This window comes from Tauraco erythrolophus, chromosome 1 (assembly GCF_009769465.1).
Source record: "Tauraco erythrolophus isolate bTauEry1 chromosome 1, bTauEry1.pri, whole genome shotgun sequence".
NCBI classification, from domain to species: Eukaryota; Metazoa; Chordata; class Aves; order Musophagiformes; family Musophagidae; genus Tauraco; species Tauraco erythrolophus.
Window position 1 is genome coordinate 87,367,831 of NC_141465.1, and position 25,324 is coordinate 87,393,154.

The 25,324-nt window shown below is 41.2% G+C and overlaps 1 protein-coding gene across 2 annotated transcripts in view; it reads right to left on the reverse strand.

The window, feature by feature from the left end:
• NDFIP2 (Nedd4 family interacting protein 2) overlaps positions 1-24,972 on the reverse strand; it is a 48,815-nt gene extending 23,843 nt beyond the window's left edge. Inside the window, exons 1-3 of one of the 2 annotated variants that reach the window (XM_086611468.1) lie at positions 24,855-24,972; positions 4,501-4,657; positions 2,852-2,979 (exon numbers count right to left, since the gene is read on the reverse strand). In XM_086611468.1, coding sequence (XP_086467594.1) covers positions 2,852-2,979; positions 4,501-4,657; positions 24,855-24,890 — 321 coding nt within the window. In that variant the 5' untranslated portion in view covers positions 24,891-24,972. The remainder of the gene's footprint in view (positions 1-2,851; positions 2,980-4,500; positions 4,658-24,854) is intronic. The other variant, XM_086611458.1, reaches the window with a different exon arrangement.
• Between the last annotated feature and the right edge of the window lie 352 nt (positions 24,973-25,324).

Sequence of the window (25,324 nt, forward strand, 5' to 3'; positions counted from 1 at the left end):
CTTAGTCCACCCCAGTCTAAGTCCATCAGAGGTATTAAATAAGGCAAGGATTCGTGGCAGTATCACATGGTAAGGTAATTAAAATGGCATTAATTAAAACTGCGTTGGCACATAATTTTAAGATCATCTACAAAACTGGAACTCAACTTCAGCACTTCTTGCCTTTTCTCCAAATCTCAACTTAACAACCTTAATACTGTTTCTTTAATATAGCTTGTGTGTGTGCATGCGTGTGGCATTAAAAAAAAAAGGAAAAAAAAAAAGAAAATAATAAACACAGAAGTAAACCGAGCAGAAATTCTATCAAACTTGAGATCTTTAGCAGTCAGTCAGCATACAGCTTTTAGGTACACTGAGTAGGCTTCTGATACTAACTTAATACTGCCATAAGTCTACAAGTTTTTGCCCAATCTCTGCTTTGGGGGAAATGCTGGTGTGTTCGTACTGATTTTTCATAAGTGAAATTCTTGTGGTTTCAGCACCTAGTTCTTGAATTTCAAGTTCCATTGTCTGTTTTGGAAAAGCAGACTTTGTAAAAGTTTATTTCTCACTTCGTCACCATATCTTACTTGCTTACCTCTTAACTCCACATTCCTTCTCCCTCCCTGCTCTTCTTTTCTTACACATCAGCTTCAGCTCCATTCCCAGCACCACATGTTGTCCCACTCCCAGCTCCTTTCTCCACCAATAATCTCAGTTTATCCTTCTCCCTCCTGTGTCTCATTTAAATCTCTCTGCATTCCCTCTGTACCACTGCTCTCCATTCACCCTTGCCTTTTCTCATTTTGACTTGAATCCGTCCTCTCTGATCTCTGCTTGTGTTCACTTTTAGCCAGTTACCTCCTTGCCCAACCAAAACCACGCTTCTCCGACAACACATAAGCTTCAGAGGCTCAAAGTCGTTGTCCTTCTTCCCTCCATCTACTGTCGATACCCTTTGCCGTGAAATCAAGTGGCTCCCCTCTTCACTTCTAACCAAAGGCCAAAAATAATAAAATTACTTCAGGGCACACCAGAAATTCCTATTTCTCAGTTCCAGTGTTTTCACCAAAAGCAGTCAAGAGTGGTCATAAGGTGTATCTACTTTTAGTCCCATAATCCTAACTCCGATACAGAACACTGCACACCTGCAGTACCATTCCCTTCAGAGCTGTGAGTCGTCTAAACTTGTTCGTGCAAGACCATCTCCACACATTTATTAAATTTGAAGCTGTATGTATCAACTATGGAAACTCATTTTTCAAAACTTGTAATTTGGCCAAAACCAGGCAGATTTTCTGAGGAAGGGCAAAAGATTTTTCTGACATAGTGCCCTGAACATGTGAGAAAGTTCTCCAAAGTAAAAAAAAAAAAAAAAGCTTAAAATGACAAGGCAAAAACCACTGATTTTTTAATTTTTTTTTTTTCTTAGCTTTATTCTTGAAATTGGCTGAAGTCCAGGCTGAGGTCTTCTCTGTGAAATTCAAGTCAAGGAAGATTGCTTGTATGTCTGAAACTTTCACCCCACAGGGTTCTACACACACAAAGTTAAAAGCAACAAGTATCTTGCAAGAGAGTTGCACATGTCCTGCCTGAAGTGTCACAGGACTGGGAATGGTACTCTAAAAGTTCAGCTTTGGGTTGCTAATGTTCCAAGTAAGTTTAAAGGCTTGTAATTTCAGATTGAGGTTTCATTCAGAAAACTATTTCAGCAAAAGTTTTACTTAATTTGACAAGTGGTAACAACAGACTACATAGAATCCATGCTCCTGTTAAAGCAGTCAAAAGGTTACACCTTGGAGATCATCACCTCATAGCAGGAACTTGGCAGGTAACCACACAAATGCTCCCGGTTCCCTGCTGCATTTAGCAAAACGGATTTGTGCAACACCTTCACTGGCCACGTTACACAAATCCGCTTTAACTGTAGCTGTGCGTATCTTAAAGCGAGAGCTGTGCACTGTGATTACTGCACAGCAGCCAAGGAAGGAACAGCCTCCCGCTAGGCGGGCAGAACGTTTTTTCCAGTCACAAGCACGCTGCAGTCAGTAAGATTTTAAATGAATCTCAAACGCAATCACATTTGATCTCAAGGTGGAGATTTTTAGTCAAAGCACTGGAAGTCTAGTTTGGGTATAGTATATTATGGCCAATACTACCAAACTGCAGAATTTCCACACTGGCTTACAAAACTAATATTTAACACTAATTGCAGATATCAACTTTCTATTTTGAAGACTGCATTCTTTATAATTTTAATTCTTACAAAACGATAAGAGCTGAATACATACCTATTACTTAATTTACTGTTTACCATAACTCGTGGGGTGGGGTTTTTTGTTTGTTTTAAATACTTGGAACGTTCCTTTGAACTTCAGTATTGAAGCTTTCAAAGAAACAACAGGGACTATGCCTTTTAAAAAAGATCTACGTTATTTGGGGTTTTGCCCCTTCCAGACTGCTGAAACTCTCCTTCCTATCTAAACATCTACTTTGTTCATTAGGGTTTGGGGTTTTTTTTACCATCTTAAACACTAAATTTCAGCAATAACTCTAAGTAACATTAGTAGTGGATATCTAATTAAAAGATTACAAAATACTGAATAAACTATTAAAACAGGACAAAATCTGGCTTTTTAAGCTGTTTAGAGAGCAGCTATGCCCTAAGAGTGAATATGATACACTTCCATTACTTCACAACTAACTTACATTACCTATATTAAACCTAAGCGTTCAAAATATTTAAATCAGCATCCCACCATTATTTTCATAAACAGGCCACAATATGGGCCCAATTGTTATAAATAATTAGATTAGCCTAATTTTTTCAATTTTTCGCAAAACTGAAATAAAGCAGAACTGTATCACTTACTCGTTGGGCAACTTCTGCTGCAGCAGCTGCCATTGCTGCAGCTTTGGCCTTCTCTGCTTCATCATAAGTAGGAAGAGAGGTAGCTACACTGTATGGAGGTGGTACAGGATAAAATTCATTGTGTGTTTCTGTTCAAAATAAAGATGTTATGCATTTTTAAGCCAGAAAGATGTCAAGAATATTAAAGTTTACATGCACATAACTACTGAACTTTAAAGTGTATTTTTTTCAACAGAGGCTGAAATTGGCAATATTTGTATTTCAAGTTCTTTCAAGTTTAAAAAAAAAAACACTTTATTTTTATAAAATGAAATATAGTGAGCAGCTTAATGGTACTTCTAGTTGTTACTCAAGGCAGAAACCTTAACGTAGATGCTGCAAGGACCCAACAAATTTATGAACAAAAAATTATATTTGTTGAGTTACATCCCTAGGCATTCCAGCCACAGGCTTTTTATCACATCATACAAGAGACATGTGCTGAAACATCCTAAAAAAAAAAACTTTTAATTATCAACATCAATTAGTTACTTAAGTCTGGTAATAATCATGCTGTATTTTTATTAGCATGGCTTTGTTGCTAACTCCAGTTGTTCTGTGAAAATCAGTTTTTCCAAGATTTCAATTTCACCACATTCTTTTAAAAGAATGTTCCTTCTACCAAAATGGACCACAGACTTCATTCTTAAAGTAAAGTATCAGTATATAGAATAGAATTATTAACAAAATGAATAAAAATTATTTAAAATACACCTTGAGCTTCCTCCTACAACCAGCAGTAGTTTGCAAAAAGATTGCTTATATGGTAAAGATTCGTCAGCACAGGTCACATGGTAAAAAGATTTGTCAGCACAGCACCACAAAGATGTTATATATAGGGATGATTCTGCATAGCTACGTATCACACTTGCAAACACTGTCTCAAAGAACAGGGACAGAAAATTGCTCCTTTAATCAACACTAAAAAAAATAGGTTGAATATTACTTTTAAAATATTTTCTGTCACACAGGAGACGGAAATCCAAGCATCTTTGCTTAAACAAGGAATTTGATGTTGCCTGCTGTTAAGTCTCCTGTACCCCAAAGAAAAGTCATAATCTCATGAGAAAGTCAGCAGTGAACAAATGGAGAAAAAAAAAAACCCACACACCAGTTACTCATTTTCCACAAGAAGTTTTATGAAGAGTCTTTAAAGTAAAATGAATCTTTTCATGGCAATATTTTCATCAAATAATAACACACACTTGAAAAGTCTGAGTTTTGACAAATCAGTGCTTTGTTGTTTTGTTTTCTTTTTTATAAAGAGGCAATGAAAATTGCTAATGAGGTCTAATAATGAAGCACTACTCAAAGATGTAGATTAAACGTGGAACTCAACTACATGCAGACTTAAATAAAACCTATTACACTAATTAATGAACACCCATTTAGTCTAGTAATTTGGAACAATCAGTGTAATTCAGAAGCGCCCTTCTTCTGAAGGCGCCAGACAAAGGGCTGTGCATGAAAGCTAGAAAGATACTGGAATGGTGTGCATAGGAAAAAAAAAAAAAAAAAAAAAGAAAAATCCCGCAGCACCGTACCACTTTGAACCAAGCGCTGCTTCACACGCTCTCCTCCCTGACAAGCTGTTACGTAAGGAAAAATACCTGAGGTCGCAGCTGCTTCTACAGCTATGCTACAGTAAGGTGGAGGGGAAGTATCTGCTTCAGATAAGGCTGCTGTCGGGGGAGTCTGCGGAGTCTCTGTAGACGTGGAAGGCTGCTCAGCTGCTGAAGACTCTGGGGGGTCATCCTCATTGTGGAGCTGAGGAGAAAAATACACAAGGTTCAGATGCATTCAGGGAATACTTTCCATGACAACCTAGTACTTGCAGAACCATCTTCAAAGAGAGAGATTACTCTTCAACAAAACCAAAACTTATTTACAAAACAGCACATGACTACTTTAAAGTTAAATCCTTTTAAGCAAACAGTTAATCTTAACTGACTTATTTCCCACTCCCCCAGAAATGCATTCTTTCTCATCAGCGATGTTCACAGAGTCTTAAAAATCTGAGGTTTTAAATGCTTACTATACGGGAAAATGCTGACTATAAAATACTATTATATGAATATTGTAACAGTATTACTTTTTTCTTAAATATATTCACAAACTGTATTAACCTATTTCAAAATACAACAGGTGAGCAACACTATCTTTTACTGTCTTAATTTAGAAAAAATAAAAAATAAGACACATTTCCACTCTATAACCAGGATTTTTATACCATTGTATCTTGTCAGAGAGCTCCACTCAAATTCTGAGACTTTTCAAAACATTCTGCTTTTCTTTACAATCTGGAAAGAACCCTTTCTCTGCAAAACTGTAAGTTTCCGGTTTGCTTCATTGTTTAAAATGCAGTTTTAAAAGGACATGTCCAATTAAGCATCTACAGAAAAAAAAGTCTGGATAAGCAAGAATGTGTATTAAAACTACGGAATTCAGATCCAGCAACTAATACCTTTTCTTACAGAAGGTATTTCTGATTATTTTAGCTAACCTGATAGTGTTTAGAATATGAATCAAACTTTAAGAAGAGTATCAGCATTAAACAAAAAAGTGCTAGTTCCCACTAGTGTAAACTACAAGATGCCTAGAAGTCAAACACTGAAGCATCACATTTAAAACGCAGAGAACAGGTAAGTTGAACACATCTGAAAAAAGAATTCTGTAGCTTCCAATTGGTAGTTTCTATGAACACCCTACAGAAGAATATTTTTTCATTTCAATAACAAAAATATTAAGAACACATTTACATTAGGCAAAGTATAAAGACAAACACATCTATATAGGCAAAGTACAATCAGATTATTGGAAAACACCCACATTCTCAGAAGAATGCTAAATTCTTTGTTCAGTAGCGTAACATTCATACCAGAACTGTCTTATATCCAGAGTATATAAAAGTTCACAGAATGGTTGAGGTTGGAAGGGACACCTGGAGATCATCTGATCCAACACCCCTGCTCAAGCACGGCTACCTGCAGCAGTTGACCAGGACCATGTCCAGATGGCTTTTGAGTATCTCCAAGGATGGAGAGCCCACAATCTCCCTGGGCAACCTGTTCCAGTGCTCAGTCACCCTTGTATTATAAAAAACCCAAACAAACAAAAAAATCCAACAGTGTGTCCTGATGTTCAGAGGGAACCTGGAAAGCTGGTATTGGGACCAGTACTGTTTAATATCTTCATCAATGACATAGACAGTGGGATCCAGTGCACCTTCAGCAAGCTTGCAGATTACACCAGTTGAGCGGTGCAGTTGATGTGCCTGAGGGACCAGATGCCATCCAGAGGGACCTGGACAAGCTCGAGAAGTGGGCCCATGAAGTTGAACAAGGCCAAGCCCTACACCTGGGTTGGGGAAACCCCCAGTATCAACACAGGCTGGAGGTGAAGGGATTGAGAGTACCCTTTCGGTACTTAAAGGGAGCCTTTAAGAAAGATGGGGACGAACTTCTTATCAGGACCTGTTGCAACAGGACAAGGGGTAACTTTTAAACTGAAAGAGGGTAGAATCAGACTAGATATAAAGGAAGACATTTTCTACAAGGGTGGTGAAACACTGGAAAAGGTTGCCCAGAGAGGCGGTAGATGACCCATCCCTAGAAAGATTAAAGGGTTTTTCTATACATATAAACTACATATATATGCACATACATATGTAAACATATATATACACAAGCACAGTACTATTAAGGAGAAGTCACCTTCAATGAAACTGATAGGGTTATTGAGGGGCTTTGGGTACTGAGCAATCAGGTCATTTAATGGCTAATCAGTGATCCAGAAGTAGTAAGCTGAGAAATATGTATAGCCATTTAGAGTAGTTAAGGCCAAAGAAAACAAAACCACTTCAAAATAACCTAATATATTTAGGGATACAGAAAGTAAGTGAGAAGACAAAACACTCGATTCTAAAACAGTCGAGCAGGTCAGAAAAACAGCCTGGGAGCTATAAATGTTATGGTTCTAAATTAAGCACAATCATTCACAAGAAAAATCTAGTATTGCAATGGATATAGCTAAAATAAAACAATTTTTGAATAAACCTGTAATTTCATTAGCAATGAGACAAATAACAGAACGTTACCGGCATAGTGTTACACTAACGGCTGGTACACCCGCTCTCGTTTGGGATGTGTGTGTAGTTCTGACTACCTCACCACAACAATGTGGTCTACAAGCAGAGGAAGAAGTAAAGCCTAGTTAATAGATTTCTGTCTGCTACCCCTGTTCTTCCTCTCCTTTCGCCCTCCACATCAATCACTGCAACTTTTTTTGCAACCAAGCCATAGCATGTGCTATCACTACCCTGAAGACACATGGAGATCTGCAGCAGCTCATTGGTCAAAGAGTATATTACTGCTCAAAACCCACTTTGCCATTACTGAGGAAACTAATTTCTGGTCTTCTACATGATTTCTTGAAGTTACCTTTCTCAAATTATCTGTAACTTAGTAACAGTCACAAAAGATAGATAGTAATGCGAGGATGGGAGAAGAACACACACGTGAGACTTCTTGCTTTCAAAGACCCAGTTAACAAGTCATTCAATTGTTATAGCAACTGCAATTAGGAAACAGAAAAATTCCATCCTAAGGGCTCCATACAAAAGAGTCCTGTTATGCCCTTTAGTGCATTCAAAAGGTCTTTATTTTGTAGGACTTAAATTCAGGGACGAAGCTTTACTATTTATCCTGTCTTTTACTATACAGACCCTTCAGAAATTCTGAAAGGCATCAAGGTCATCCTGATGCAGCAACTTGAAGAAAAATCGTAATGCTGCTTACGGAACACCCCATCATAAAAATTATGAAAAGTATATTAAGCAGTTTAAGTATTTACAGCTAGAATAATGAACACAAGCTGTTCCATGAACATAAACCAGCTTTTGTTAGTTCTCGTTCAAGTGTCCTGTCTCTTACTCTCTCCTCAAGGCAGTAACTTCAGCTGCTCTCAGGGGACTCCATTGGGGTAAAAAACAAACCAAAACAACAAAAACCCACAACTGCAGCAGAACTTGTTCCGGCAAGCTGGAAATTTTGCCTATGCCAGCAGGGTGGACAGTGGTGGTTATATCATTATGTCTTGTAGCAACTCCACCTCATCTTCACAGGGCACTGATTCTCCTCTGCAAAGTCACCAGTTTGCTAGAAACCAGTAGGAATTCAACTACCTTTGAGCCTCCCCCTTCTTGTTTAATTTTGGCTTATACTGGCTGGTAAATTTAGAAGTTATTTTTGGAGACTGAGGAAGAAGCAGCCTGACACTGCATAGGTTTCATTGCCATAGAAACCAAGCTAAAAACACTCAGGAACAAAAAATGTCTGTTTCAAGGCATTACTTACACTATGCACTTAAATGCTACCTGAAAGAGCATTTAACATTAAAAGGATACAAAACGTATCCAAGATTATTTTGCCTCCTTTTTTAATTAAGGACTAAGCAGAACTCACAGCTCATCAACCCACCCCCTCCCAGGCCCCCCATGAACCATTATACAGCAGTGAGTGATACAGCTGCTTTTGCCGAGATTATGGCCAAAACAATTGCTAAGAACTATTAAACCACAGTAAACTGTAAATTAGTATCTACCCCTGCCCCGAACCCCAACATTCTAACAGCAGGACACGGACTTTTTTTTTTTCCCCTTTACATCTTAGCCTGTATACAGGATATCTGGCTGACTATATGGAGCTTTACAATTAGAAAAAAAGGAAATATTTTATTATCAGACACATTACTCAAACTGTTTACACAAGTATTTCAATTCCTGCTTGCACAGCCCTTGAACTACCGTATGTTACAGGCTCGAGAGTCATGACACTTGTTGTCTCAAGAAATATCTATGATAGGACACTTAAAATTCAAAGTTCAATTGAGGAGCAATGGCTCTTCTGACACAATGACTCAAAGCCTCATGGTGACTACTAGACAGCGTACAGAGCAGGAAAAAACATGAGTTTCTTTCATATGATTTTTACCCTATACTACCTTCAGTTTCTTTCCCAGAAAAGCTTTATAGAACAATGATTCACGATTTCATTTCAGAAGAAGCTTAAAAAAATGAAGTCAGACCTGTCAGTGTCAAAATATTGTGGAAAATACAGCTACCTTTATTTTTTTTTTTATATTAGGAATCATTTCTTTAAAGAAGTACTGCATCTCCTCCTGTAATTTATTTCCTGAAGTCTGCTATTTTGTTTGTGTAATTATTTCCAAAGTAATCAGATGCAATGCCTGAAATCAGCTGACAGCCTACAAAGAACATGAACCACAAGAAAGTCCTTGGTACAGACACCCTTACTGAGGGGACCGATGTGGATGCTTTTACTCTTTAAGCTTTCCAAAATAAAAACTTAAACTAGGACGAAGATCTCATTCTCTCCTTACACTTTTCATTTACCTGCAGATAGTAATTCTGTCTCACCTACAAAACTTTGCTTTCTTGGATAAACAGTTTGCTTCATTTGTGATGGCAATATAGTTAAATTATTAAAATATGTCTTTTTTTTTTAAATCAGGGGAAAAGGATATAATCAGATGTCTTGTCACCTCTAACATACATACACGAGAACGATGTTTTCTGATAAAGTGCACAGAAGTAGCACACGCCAGCCCTAGTCATACTGATTGCGTAACACTTAACCAGCACTTGCTATTTCTGTTACCTGATTTTATGCACACTTCAGAAGCTGCTTGTTTCCCATTTCATAAAATACAATCTGCAGAAATCAGTACCTTATAAAATTATTGAAAGCATCATCAACTTCAACAGCATTCTGCAAGCATTTTAAAAGATCTTTATAAATATACACTATTTTCATGCTATTTATATCACTTCTTTACTGTAGCCTAAAATTATGAAGAACATACTGCCATACAAAGGAAAAAACCCAAACAACTAGCCAGCTTCCTTTTACACCTTTATTACCAGCCTTGACAAAGTCTGACTTTTAGGGAATGTCTTGGTTTAGCCCAGCCAGCAGCTAAGCTACCAACACATTCCCTCACTTACGCCTACCCCTCGATGGAGTGGAGAGGAGAAAAATGTAACAAAAGGCCGGAAGGTTGAGACAAGAACCATCACCTACCAACCATGGCCTCGCGCAAAACAGGTTGGCTTGGAGACAAATCAATTTAATTTGTTAACAGTTACTTGAGAGGATAACAAGCAACAAAGCCAGATCTTAAAACACCTTCCCTCCCACACCTCCCTTCTTCCGGCTCTACCTTCTCCCCCCAGCAGCACAGGGGAACGGGGGGCTGCAAGTGAGTTCATCCCATGTTGTTTCTGCCGCTCCTTCCTTAAAGGAGGAGGACTCCTTACACTCTTTTCCACTGCTCCAAAGGATGCCCTCCTGAAAGGAGATATAGTCCACAGATTTATCTAACATGAGTCCTACCCACAGGATGCAATCCTTACTCATCAGATTGCTCCAGCCTGGGCTTTTTCCATAGAGTCATGGCTTCTTAGGATGCAGCCACCCGCTCTGGCGTGGGGTCCTCCATGGACTTCAGATGCATCTCTGCCTCGTTGTCAGTCTCCAGCAGCGTGGGGTCCTTCCCATGGAGACACTCTACAACCTCCCTTAGGCACAGGCATCTCTGCTCCAGCGTGGAGTCCTCCACAGGCTGCAGGTGGATCTCTGCTCCACCATTAATTTCCATGGGCTGCAGGGGAATCTCAGCTCCGGCACACCTCCTCCCACTCCATCTTCACTGACCTTGGTGCCTGCATGACCGTTTCTCTCACATCTCAGTCCTCTCTCCGCTGCAGCCATGCTGGGCCCGACCAGCCTGACGAACATCAACAGTGGCAGCAGGACAAACTCCACCCAGCGGGCACCCGAGGAGCACAGCGCTTTGGAGCTCTCCAAGTCACACCGCCGCAGCTATCTCCAGTCAAGTGGCAGTGGCCCAGTGTGGACAGCCCTCTGCCTCCCACTTCTCTTCAGTGTAGGTCCAGCCTCTGTTCAGGCTCCTTTGTTCTCATCTTAAATAGGGCATTGGCAGAGGCACTGATGGCTCAGCCCCGGCCTGAGGGGATGGGGGGTCCAACGTGGTCAGAGACCTGTCCAAATGGTTTTGGAGCCGGGGAAGGCTTCTTGCAGCTTCTCACAGGGGCTATCTCTGCAGCCCCTCCCCTGGTACCAAAACCTCACCATATAAACCCAGCACAAGGAAGCTTTTGCCTAAGTTTCAGTACTGACGGTTCTGTCTGGGGCACCACAGAGCTGCACAGCATTCTCACTAGCAATCGTTAGTTACGAGCACCATTAACACGTCCTCCTCTCTAGCCTTTCCAATGATATTACATTTTTGAGGAAGCTTGGCTCATCCAGTTTTGACCTTACACCAAGCAGTTCATGGCTTCTTTCAAACTGCATTAGAAAAAATACAATGAAGAGAAACTTGTAAAGCTGGACCTAATGGGATGCTTTAAGTAAAAGGGTGGAGACAACTAAGCTAATATGCAAGTCCAACCTTTGTATGTCAAACCAGTCAGCTGGTATGCTTCCTCCACAAAAAGCAACACTCTTCGCAACAGAGACTCATCTTCTTTACTTTGCAAAAGTTAACACTTTGGTTTTATGGAGACAGTTTTTCAGACTATGCCAAAAGGTCAACCAAAAATAGCCACTTACTGCAGCTTCTAGTGCTGGAGGAAACAGTATGAAAGACTCACCTCAAGATTGCCTGTGCAAAAAGCATTCCAACATTTCTGCATTAGATTCATCATATCTTCCATACTGGTTCACAGGTATTTATTCCACCAAAATTCTACCATACTAACTACTAGAGGTGTAACCAACAGCAAGTTAAAAAGAAAATTGCTATCATCTTCCTTAAGCTTTCAGGAAGCTTCTTCTCTCTGTATGTTACACCTGATATTTTCATTCGTGGAAAAATTCAGAGGTCTATTACACCTGCCTAGTTGTAATGATTTGTAAAACTCTACTAAAAAAATGAGGCGCTACTCGTAAGAGATTGAGGCTGGAAAGCAGAAACATCTACCTACATAAAAACAATTTCACTTGAACTAATACAAGCTGTGTATTAAATGCTTGTTTTGTAATCACATTTTGCATGTTTTCAGCTTCAGTAGTCTAAAAATAGGTTTATTCATCTGTACATAGCTAAGTACCAATCTTGGAATTTTCAAGGAAAAAGGACCAAAGGAAATCTCAAAAGAAAATTTAATTCTGAACTTGCTGCAAAAGTACTTCATGTTGGAGACAGCTTTGACCTGTTTCCCCATTGTTTCTGAATGATACATAATAGTCTCAACAGCTCACACTACTGACTATTACTGGTTTATTTTTGGAAAAATCCATAAAACCTATATGATTAACCCATAAACGCCATTCAAGTTCTAAGATCAATCATAGAATCATAGAATGGTTAGGGTCGGAAGGGACCTTAAAGATCATCTAGTTCCAACCCCCCTGCCATGGGCAGAGAAATCCTCCACTACACCAGGTTGCCCAAAGCCTCATCCACCCTGGCCTTGAACACTTTGAGGGATGGGGCATCCACAGCTTCTCTGGGCAACCTGTTCCAGTGCCTCACCACCCTCAATGTAAAAAAATTTCTTCCTTAGATCTAATCAAAATCTCCCCTCCTTCAGTTTGAATCCATTGCCCCTTGTCCTATCACTACACGCCCTTGTAAAAAGTCCCTCTCCAGCTTTCGTGTAGGCCCCCCTTAAGTACTGGAAGGCTGCTATAAGATCACCCCAGAGCCTTCTCTTCTCCAGGCTGAACAGCCCCAACTCGCTCAGCCTGTCTTCATAGCAGAGGTGCTCCAGCCCTCGAATCAGCCCTAATGTAGGTCACTAGTAGCCACTGAATAATCAAAACTAAAACCAATCGTCTCTCATTACACTTAGATACGAATTACAAGAGTGCAAGGGATAAATAAATCCTTCTACAAAATAAATGTTCTCGTTTATATCAGGAAGAAAACATATCCACAATGGCCTCTGAAAGTATTTTACCATTTTGTAAAATACAAGAATTCTAGAGAAAAAAAAACAAACACCAAACCACATAGCATTTCAACTTACTACCTTTCTCCTCCGAATCAGTTTTTATCCTTTACCAATAAGGTAATTTACAACAACATCGTGCCTTTTTCTTCAAACTCCTGGTGTAACACCAATTTACCACCAATCCGTGCAGACCAGATTGTTACATTCTCAGCCATTTGCAGTTCAGCACCAAACAACCTCTCCTGAAACACAGTCCTGGCCACAGCCACAACACTCCAGAGAAACATCATCCTCTAGAGACTGAGCAGCCTTCAGATCAATAAAAACATAAAAACTCTACTAAAGCACTATGCAATTAAGCTTATAAGGCACCTCAGGACATTCCAGTAAAACACAAGAGTCCAGCAATTTTCAGCTACTTTTTGCATATTCAAAACTAACTGATCAAATTTGATCAGAATTCCCTACTGCACAGAATGGATCCGCATCTTTTTTTTTCCACATCGTCCCATTGCTTGGCAAGCATCAGCTATTCCATACTCAGATCTAGCAATAGCTCTTCCTGACAGTGGAGTGGGTTGGTTTTTCTTTTTCCTGGATGCATCCCTGCAGAAAGTTTCCAACAGCAGTCAATAGGTTAGAAGGTCAAAGGTGTAAAATCTGCACTAGAAGCAGGAAAGCAGAACAGGAGCCCTTTGCTGCCATTCCACAGCTGTGCAGAAACACCAAGTGTGTCTGCTAAATAAGATTAGGTACCATGGAAACCCACAACCTCTGGAGGCAAACTTCTACCAAAAAGAATCCAAAGAGATTTATACTGAATGTTATTGAAAAATAGGTTGCAACAGAATGACTTTTCTGCTAAAATGAGACTCTTCATGTAAAAATTAAGTGATCTATAGCAATTGAAGGTGTTTTATATGCAGTTCACTTAAGTGATAATTAAATCATTTTAGTCAGTTCTCTTTAACTAGAGAGCCTTAACCTACTGGATTTTTCAAGTTGTTTTTTTGAGGATGCTTGTAAGAACATCGGAAAAAAAACCCACAAAAATTCCACACAACAATGCTGATCAGAACTTGTGAAGGAAAAAAATAATATAAAAAAGTTTTATGTATAAAATGTATGTGTGTGTAGATAGATCTCTATTTCCATCCCAATGGCAACCCTACACAGAACATTTTACTCACTCTTTCACTTTTCATGGATTACAGTCCAGATTTAAACAATCAATTACACATTTAACAGCACAACATACACATTTGCATTTATTCCCTATGGTTTCTAAGACACCTCTCTTCTTTCCAATCCCCCACATTAACAGCAGAAGTGGAGCTATTAGTAAAGGAAGTAACACACCACGTGTCAGCATGAGAACTCTTTCAAAGACGACTGTAACTAACACCACAAGGAATGTAGAGTTATCCTTTAAAATACATTCATTTCTCTCCACTTATTTTTTAGATTTCTTCTCTAGTAAAAAATTATTCAGAAATAATTCTGAATACTGGAATTTTGGTATGATCCAAACAGATATATGCTTCATAGTGATTGTAAAACTATAAATCAAGTGTATTTTCCAAGAGCTTTTTCCTACTGCATGTTATAGAAATTAATTGTGGAATTTGTCAACAAAAGCCTGAAGTTTCTAATGCTAATCCAGATGATGATCGGGACCAACATTTTTTCAAATCTTTAAGCACAAGTATAAAAAATATTTCTTGACAAAAGCTGGCAAAAAGCTTACTTCAAAGCTTGCACACTATGAAGTACTGCAACTCTGAGTTACTCTGAGCTCTTCTAGAACTTAGAAGTTATGAAAAAGATTACCATGTACCCTTCTGTCTGTCAAATGGTAACTTGAAAACAGCTTGAAGGACTGGTTGAAATTCTATAAGCAAAATACAAAATGAGGTTCTCCTCCTTGAAGACCTTCTATTTAGACGTAAGTGCGTATAATACAGACCCATTAATCAAACAGAGGCATGTTATTCAGATCGGTGGTCAGTCTAAAGAAGCGTTCCGTCACCAACACAATCGTCAGGAGATACATGGAGAGCACACAGGCCTTGCTTGCTACTTACTTGCCCTCCGTTTTCCACAGACTTCCCCAACGTTCGCAGCCGTTATATTACGGCTGGCAAAGCGTACATCTCTGCCTGTTGCATTTGCATCTGTTAACAGATTTGATGCGTGTGAATTTGTGTTCCTGAATCTGCCAGCACTATCAGCCTCAACGGTCCGGTGCATTATCAAACTGCTTATGTTCGCTTCTCCTTATCTTTTCTGTGATTCAAACCCAGTTTCAGCGAGTGTTCTCCAGTCTTAATATTGCACGATTTGGTGAATAACAGCTCCACAACTGCTCTGTCTACCTCCTTGGTGACTTTGTAAGCATCGATCACTTCCAACTGCCACCACCCATTTCAGATGCCACTTTTAAGAAGGCTGCTCCCCTTTATCTCCTGTAGCTCCTCTAGGCTCCTCTTGTGAGACCCCAAAACTGCCTACAGTATCCAACACATGGGCAGGTCCCAGGTTTCACACAATGGTGCTTCCTGTTCATTCTCACTACCTTCCCTGACGACGGATAATGTTTTATAAGCATTTGTTGGCAGCTGTCACTAACCAACAGCTCCAGCAAACCATCAGTGACGGCTCCAAGAATTGCAAGTTGAAAGGTCATGGTTTTACTTACCAGCACCTTTCTAGAATCAGTACAGAAAGCAGATCCCGGTTGCTCTAAAGTCACACAGAACATACAAAACATGTAAACTGTAAAAGAAGAAGGAATAGGAAAGCCTGTCAAATTCAGAAATGGGAAGGGCTCTCACCAAGAGCTAACTCAATATTCAACAGTTGGTTCCAGCTTCCATTTTAGCCTACATTCATACAGGCTGAAAAATTCAATGTTGATTGAAAAAGCTGAGTTTTTCTCTAAATATATTATGCATGTTTCACTTAAGAGCCCAAGTACAGCAGGAAGGTTCATGCACAATGCTTCCTAATGAAGATAACACAAGAAGATGCTAAAAAGGGCAAATTCATTTTACAGGGGGAAGGATAGAGAAAAAGAGGAGTGCCTTCCTGGAGAAGTATTGTGGTACCTGGACCGCAGAAGGAGTATACAGTTTCACCTTAAGTGTCTGATTTGAGGGAGGTAGGGAAAAATTACTCAAGTTTATGTCTCCTATATCACAGGTAACTAAGCATCCTCGAAAATTCTGCAGTAAAACTCTTAAGAAAAACTTCAAATGTCTCAACTTCATTGACAACATGTATTTGAATAAAGCTATGCAAGCAAGAACAGTTTCCTACTCTACAGTATTGGTTAGCTCAAAATGAAATCACTAATTAAAAATACATAAATTGGAGGATATTATTAATCAGTAAGAGTAAACCCTCTTTATTCTTACTAGAGGGTCAACTGTGCCTGACTTTTTCAGCATATTTCATTTTCTTAGTAACTGGAAAATGGAGTACTTAAGCTCCTCAATTTAAGATAGCAGTAAATCAAATCATTAGAGAGATAATAGAGACAGAAATTTCAACGGCTTAAAAAACCCACACACATACACAATACCAACTATACACACTGTGGTGCATCGCATGCAGAAGAACAGGCTCTAGTGAAAAGATTCTCATTCTGATTTGTAGTCTTCTTTCTCTCCCATCCACTATGGGACTCAGAGCTTTCATAAAGTTTAGCAGTAAAGACAAACACGACTCACACAACAACAACGAACGTTAAAGGCCCTTTCTTTAAAGAAGGCATTTTTATATCTCAACAGATAGTATCAAGTTTTTTCAACCCTACTGTTAGAGCTGAAGAGTGTCAACTAAGCATTTTAAAGCAGGCCTACAAAATATGTGGCCCAAAGGACAATTCCCTGGATCTCTCAGTTGCTAGACAGATAATGCACACATCTAGAGGCAGGCACTTTCCAGCAGGTCAGGCTTTTTTGCTTATAAGGCAGCTAAACAAAACCAACAATAACAAAACAAAAAAAAAAGCAGTCTAAGAAGCTTAGCTCTTCAGAGAAGAGTAGAAGATGACCAAACTAGATCTACCTGTAAACCATAGAAAGTATTTCAAATAAAAAAAAAATAGCAGACATTGAGGTATGTGAGAAAGGAAGATGAGGTCAGACTGCTCGTCATCAGCTGTGGTCCTGCACTGCAGGGCTTTAGCGGCCTGCTCGTTTAAATTGTGCACGTTCATTCTAGAATTTGGAAACATTTTTTAAGAGTAAACAGCTTGTGCAAGTCTTTTTCCTAATCACTTATTCTATGCATTTGATCAAAGTCAATTTTGTGACCACTACTCCGAAGTGTCTATTAAGAGTCTTAATGCTTCCGGACATTCCTTAAAAATACCTTGTTTCCCTTAAATTCCAAAATACAATAATTGATTCAAAGTACCATGATCAAAATGGACGATTGGCCTCAGTATCACCCAGGACTCTTATCCAGATGGTCTCATGCTTTACAAAAAGCATCACTCACTCCTCAAAGATGACAAGGGTTAACTACATAACCATTACCAAGGCAATAATTAAACATGAGCTTGTGCTATACAAAAAAAAAAGCTCAAATCTTTGCTTTCTGCAATAAGGAGATAACTGATACGGTAAGCATCCTCTTGTCAATAACTTTCCCTCAAGGCTGCTCTACAAAATCTTTTCAGATTAATCAGGGAAAAGCAAAACCACATTTAATAATTCAAGCTACATATACACCTTTACTAAGGACATGATTCTGACCTCTCCTACAATAATCAGTCAATATTAATAGCATTACTGTCAAAAGGTAAAATGTTGTTCAAAGCTAAGAGGGATAAACTACATTTATGAATATATTCAGTTAGCATACAATAGCTGGAGATCAAAAGTTTTCCTCATATTTTTTTTTACTGGCAAGCCACATTTTACAAGAAAGAAGATGACAAATCTCTGCCAAACACCTTGAACAGTCACTTTAGAAAAAGAAAAATGGGACTACAAACAGAAATAAAGTAACATACAGGTTCCTGATCACATTTTTCTGTGTCTACACCACTCAAAGTTTGGAGGCTTGTTTTCTAAACGCTTTTGTCCATTCCAAACACAGTTGGAGGAGGCACAGCTAGGCATGGAGTTGGTGGGTGACTCAATATCTAATGTTTTGGCTACTGAGTGACTGAGAAGTAAATTACACTATATCAGTTTTAGGCTAATCTTAGCCTACGATATCGGAAACAATGCTTAAGGGGAATAAACACTGAAATGTTAAAATGGAAATATATTTTCCATTTTCACTGTAAATCTCAAAGTCATAAGGCATATGCATCCTGACACGTGCTGCAAGCCTTGGCTGTGCACGTCTGAGATGACTTCACCACAAAACAGAAGAAGTGAGTCCTCTTCCTTAAACACAGAGCTGGCAAAGGGGGTGCCCTTTTCACTAAAATCGGCTTGCTGTGACAGGGCTTGTGCAGGAAGTGGGAGACCTAAGCCTGCGGCAGCTCAAACCCACAGTCTTGTCTGTGCAATAGTTCCATTTCAGTAGGAAGAGTCAGCAGTGTCTCTCCAACCTAACAAGTTGCCAATTTTTTTCAACCTGTTTTTTTTTCTAATCCTAAACTCTTAGTATTACTTTTCTTTTCCGTTTGAAAACAGCTTGCCTGCTGTCGGTGTACTGGTTTATGTCCATTTGTTCATTCCTCTTTCCAATGTAGCTGATGCACCTGAAGTCTAGAAGCAGGTTTGAGGCTATGAAACTCAACACAACATTCAAATCTATGACTATAAATGGAGCACTGAGATCTCTCAAAGTTAGGTGTGATGATCTCACCAGTTGCCACATCTTCCTTGTTTTGTCAACACTGGCACTGGGAAGAAGTTTCAAAAGAAGCCTAGAATTAGCTGTGTATCAGAAGTACCTCATTTTCCCACCTAGAAGACTGCTATTACCATTTTGTACTAACATAGCACTTGATTTCGGAGATGATCCTGATGTGGTTCCTACCACATTTTTCAGATACGAACAAGCTGAGAGAGTGCTTAGATTTTCTTTTTTCTGAAGTAACATGAAAAGAACATCCAGCTTGGCCACATCACAGCTGACTACTGCTAACCCTGCTATTTGAAGGCATTTCATTCCTGTTCCTGATCTTCTGCCTGTTTTAACAGGATTAAAAGACTTACTGGATGTGGCATGTATAGATGCCACAGCCTGAAGCTGTCCTTTTACATTACAGGACGTAGCATCACTGCACACATCATGTACATCTTTCTTTCGGCGTTCTGCGTCTTTCAAGAATCTAAAAACCCTACAGTTTCACAAGAGAGGATCAGCCACACCAACAGCTTGCTGCCACCAGAAAGGACAGTCCTGTTCCTACCCTCTCCTTCCGCAGCACCCTCATGCAGACTCAACCAAGACCTTTGGAGAAAAACCCAAGTGGAACAACCCAGGTAGGTCTGGCTGGTTTTCACTCCTCATTTTACATTGTTCAGCACAGTAAAACTGGTGTCCTATATAACTAAACCAATTTGTGTGCAAGGCTGATAAAAACCACCTTACATCCCTCTGTGCCCACGCCAAAAAGAAACTGCCCACATGCCACAACCTGTGCCCACATCAAGAACCAGAAAGCTGCTGTAGTCGCTGTTACTCCTGTTGTACCAGCAAGTCAGCGGTTCTTCCTGTGAAACAGCTGTTAGATCTGTGGCCCTCCAGAAGACAGATCAAAAAAAAAAAAAGACAGTGCTGGCAACACACCAAGTTAGACCACTCTGCTTGAAAATTTGCAAAGGGGAACAGACAGAAAGGATTGTGCCTGTTCAGTACCTCATCACCTTGACTTGGTAGGAACACACAGAGACAGGTCTATTTCCTTGTTCAGATGAAACACTAAAATGCTTAAAAGCTTAACTAAAAAGTAGAAAAAATTGTAAAATGTACTACTTTTTAAGCGTTATCTGCATCACTACTGTATCTGCAAACAACTCAACATTCAACCTTTTTCTTCTTCATTTGTGGCAAGATACTTCATAAAAAATATGGAAAAGTGTTTATAAAAATACTAAAGCTATTCTTTCAAGAGAAAAAACACTAACAGATAAATTTGTCACAGGTAAAAACATTATAGAAATAAATTCAAAATTTAAAATGTTTATTATTAAATTAAAAAAAAACACACCACCAATTAAGATGCAAGGACAGCCCATTCTCTGAAAGCTTCATTTACGTCATTTCAGAAGATCCTCATTCGCCCTTCTAAACTATTAAAGGTCTATGCTAGGTGCTTCACATGCAAAAAGCCAGTGCACTGAAAAATTTTATCTTCAATGATTAAGAGGTTGGTACCACTAAAAATATCAGTGTAACCATCACAGGCAAGTAACAGTAAAGCTTATCACCTAATACATCTCTACTCAATAATTTTCAGCACTATAAACATAAACCCCTTTTATCTTCCAGTTACGACACCATCACCAGATCTGTGGAAAGCAACAGAATTTCCCTAAGGTAAGCTAGCTCTATCTGTTCAGTAACACCGATTCCATAAGAGTTCTCCAAAGACAATAAACACTATAGAAAATACACTAGATATAAGCTAGAGGTCTTATATCAAAGGAGTAGAACAAACAATATTGGGGGTTTTATTTGCCAATCACTACCAGGCTCAGTCCTGTGAAAAGAAAGGAAGGAGGAAGAGATTTTTCTTTGTGCACATTTCCTGTGTAGGTTGACTTTCATGTGTTTGAAAGCTACAAAGACAACTCGACTTTGATTAAGGTTTTGAACCAGGTAGCATTGTGAGAGGAAAGAGTCAACGACAATGGAGCTGAGGTACAGAAAATTGAGCCTTATCTAAGGTAACTGTAAAACTATTCACAACATGCAGCATTATGCAGGCAAATGGATTGGAATCAAGTGTTTACAGCAGCATTTTTCATCTCTTAACCCTGTTTCTAAAAAGCAGGCACAACATACATTTGTACAAGGTTCATACACCTTTAAGAAAAAAAAATCACAATTTCTTTATCTCTGTACAGTGCTGTACAATAGCTGAGACTACAGTCTCAGAGTCTTGCATCACACATCACTTACAAACCCCACCAAGCCCAGCTGCTACAGTTACCTGGAAAATCACATTTCACAGGAAAAAAAAAAAAAAAAGGCCATCCTGGGCTTTAACACTTAACTGCTCACCCAGTTTTACACACCACAGAAAACGGCTGCATTTCTTTTTCTTTGCTTCAGTATAGATTCATCAACCGTCATTCAAATCACTTTTTCTGCAAACAAGCTGGGCTAGGAGCAGACACTTCAGACAAGATAGTAACACACAAATTGAGGTCAGATGACAAAGAGCTACTAGGTAAAAAGAATCAGGAGAACGATCACTGAAGGATATTTATTATAATTTTCCTGAAGTTGATCCCTCAGTTCCTGAAGTTGATCCCTCAGTCCCCTCATCCAACAACAAGCAGAATAGGAGAAGAAAAAAAAATACAACAATAAGGAAACGACACAACCGGACTGACTGTACCTGTAAGGAACGTAAAATGTAAGACACGTTTACCAAGAGGATTGCAGTATGCAAGTGACTAAGGGGAAAAAAAAAAAGGGGGGGGGGGGAAGTAAAGCAAGACAAGAAAGGTTGGCTCGTTTACTTCTGATGCCATATTCCGGCAGGGAAGCATGACAAATTCTTACCCATCAATTAGCTGTCTTTTTGCCCTAGGAAGAGAGGACAAAAACAGAGGGGCAGAGAGCAATACAAATCCCACATGCCGGCGGCAGACAGTTACGTAATGCTGACGGACAGACCGCCTGCTCTTTGCTTGCAACGCTTACTTTGCTGCAATTCCCAGTACCAGCTTTCTAACACTTGCCTGGCTTGTACATTTTTAAACTGCTTTTCATTTAAAACAGAGACACACGAGGAAGAACAAGATTAGAACGAAGCTTTAGTGCTATTTCTGACAGAGACAGAAAACAAGAGAAGCAGAGGGTTAGCTTTATGATCAGACGTTTTCCGTCTCCCAAGAAGTCATAAAAGTGGCTTGTTGTGCTAAAGCTCAAACCTGAATTGCCTGCCGTTCCTCAAGTCTTTTAGTTGAACTGACTTGAAGAAACCACAAATAAAAAGAGGCAGCAGCAAGACAGCTCCTTCAACTTCAGTGAAGCGCTACTGTCCCTGCCAGGAACAGAAACGCAAGGCAGTAATTCTTTTGAGAATAATGTACACCTATAATTCTTTCTATTTAGAAGAATATGCCCTGAATAGAGCAAACCAGATCCGTTAGAAGCAAAGGCAGAATGAGAGCAACTGGGGGGGAAAAAAAAAAAGTGTTTGCTGTGATTCATGGAAAAGAAAAGAAAAAACCCTACAGTGAGCATAGCAGAACTGGTCAGATTTCACAAGCTTAGCACTAGGGAGTGGGACGTCCACAAAACTAATGTGGTATCAGCCACATTCAGTCATATTTTTCTCCTATATTTTGTCCTTAAAAATGAGGACACAACGATAAAAATCTGCAATAATCTATTGCTTACTACCTATCACAACCATTACATAAGCAAATACATCATAACACTTAAGATCACATGCTTGAATAATCAGGTGCTAATTAAGTCTATCTGCAGTTGCCTTGTTCTTTCCATTCTCTGATCCTACACAGTAAGGAAATAACATTACAAAAATCTCAATATCTAGCAGTCGGATAAAACAGAGAGAACCCGTCTTTCCTATGGGACAGTAATCTGTGAGGTCGTATTCTAAACTCTGGAGTACATGAGAGATTAAGGAAGCCTGTTCATTGTGACTGAACAACAAATCCAATGGTGCTGTAATTGCGACGGCTTCAGAGAACACTTCCATAACAAAATCCAGTGACATAAATTGACCACAAAGATTCATATGCACAGGAAACTGACTAGGCCAACTCCTGTTGTCAAATATTAAGATTAGCCCTTTTGGAAGGCAGCACCAGAGCATCTACCCAAAAGTTGGGCACCAGCACCATCGCTGGAAGTTCCTAATCAAAGGTAACATAAAAATATTACAGAGGCAAGCGATTTCTTCGTTCCATCCTACTGTGTTTTTTTTCTACTCCTTTTGAGTAACGGAATTAAAAAGCTTCCCTTGTATTTGTCTCAAGTTTAACAGCATATAGTTTTAAGGCCTTTTCAAACATACCCAGGTTACTTCAGGCCTCATGAAGGACAGTACTTGTCGGCTCTTCAGAAATCGCTCTGCCAGCGTTTTCATTCTCCGTCACAAAGGAGGAGGAATGACTTGAGTGCTTCTGCTGATCCTAAGTTATGGTAGTGCAGCGCAGGAAGAGAAGTGTGCTGGAAGACACTGACCCGTAAAGCACTTGGCGACCCACTATCATCCTACAGGCACACATCACTCCTGAGAAGTCGCAGGGTGCTAGCTGTGCTCACCAGCTATACGACAATCCCAGTATATCATCATCCAAGAGCATACAGAAACTTCCCACGCTGTAAGACTATCAAAATAAATATTCCAAATGTATTACAAGGGATTTCCTATTACTTTTTTTTAGATCACAGCCTAGGAACAACCTGAATTTTAAGTATCAGTATTTACTTCTACATATGCACAGAAGTAAAGGCAATTACTTCTGGGAACATTGTTTTCACTGCTCAAGCCGTAAAACACAAACAGTAAGATAAATGATTCAGGATTTACCTAGAAGATGGTAGCAGAAATTTGAGTTATAGACAAATAGTAGCAAGGATTTCAGACTTTTACAGTACAACTTAGATGCACAGCAAAGCCATGAAGTCCAAGAAGCTGAAGGATAAAAGCGAAGCTTTTGAGGAGACTCACTGCACCTAATTAATTTTTGCAACCCATCACCAGAAAAGCTTATATATTTCGAGTAGAATTGGCATTAAGCTAATGACCACAAGATGAACGTATATGATGTCAAACTAACGACAACAAGAAACAAAGCAGTACAATCAATTTGAGCAGAATGAGTGTCTTGGCATCCTAAATTTTCCTTTCTCTCGTGAAGTTCAGGAGGGAGGAAGGAAAGAACGGACCTTTAAATCGGACTCAATGAACTGGAAAGGGCTGAAGACGGATTTCCAGTGAAGCCGGTGCGCTCGCGTGTGTGTGTGTTTGTGTGTGTCTGTGTATGTGTACGGACACACAGACACACGCAGCGGCCCGCTGAAGGTCAGCGCGGCGCGTTTTACACCCCCCTCCACCCCATCCCGCGTTTTACAGCCCCATCCACCCCATCCCAGCGAGGCAGCCCCCGCGGGCGCATGTGTGCGCACACACGCGCGTTGGCTTAAAGACGACAACACGCACACCCGCATGACGCTCTACCCCCGTGCCGGACGGCCGCGAACCATTAAACCCAGTACGGTGCTGGAGCAGAGCCTCCGCTCCGCTCGCAGACACGGACTAAAACCTGCGGTACCTCACCCGGCCCCTCTCCCGCTCCGCGCTGGGGCAGGCGCCGGCCGCCGTCCCGCTTCCATCCGCTCTCCGGAGAGCCCCGCCGCCCCCTCACCGGCGGGGGACGCGCTCGGGAAAACCCGCCGCCGCCCCCAGACCGCGACCAAGCGCCGAGGGGGGAGTGGGAGGGAGGGGAAGGGGGGCGGGCAAAGGCGGTTTCCCGGGCAGGCCGGCAGCGAGGCCGAGGCCGCCGAGCCGCTCCCTCGGAGCCGCCGGGGGTGGAGGGGCAGCTCCCGCCGGGGCCGCGCCGCCCGGGCAAGGCCCGACCGCCAGAGCCCCGCCGCCGCCGGGGTACGGGAGGGGAGGAGGCCGAGCTCGGGCCCGTACCGGCGCTGGAGAAACGCCAACGGGGTCGCTGCCTCACCGCCACGCGTGGGAACCGAGGGGTGGGGGGAGAAGGGCGCCCCGGTCGCCCCCTCCTTCGCGCCGGCCCGACTCGACCCGCCCCGCCCCGCGGCCGCCGCACTCACCACTTGGTAGCGGCTGACGGGCTGGTGATGATCCATCTTGGCTGCCGGCAACACGCACAGGGGCTGCCGCAGCTCCTCCGACGGGCCCCTCGGCCCTTCCCCCGTTCGTTAGTTCGTTCGTTCGTTCGCTCGCTCGACCGGTACCGCCGCCGCCCCGGCTCTCCCCCGCTGGGGCCGCCCCCCGCCCACCCTGGAGGCGGAGCCGGCGCCGGCCCAGGCACCGCCGTCCCGGCGCACCGCCCCCGCCGGGGGAGGTGCGGGCGAGCTGCGCCGCACGCACAGCGGCGGGGCGGGGCGGGGCGGGGCGGGACCGCCCCTCGGCCCTGCGCCCGGACGCCGTTGGGCAGATGCGCATGCGCGCAGCTGCTGCCGGGCCCGCCCCGGCCGGTGGGGCCGTGTCTTCCGGGCGATCTCCTTGGCTGCTGCACGCGGGCCGTGCCGTGCCGTGCCGCCCCGCCCCGCCCCGCCCC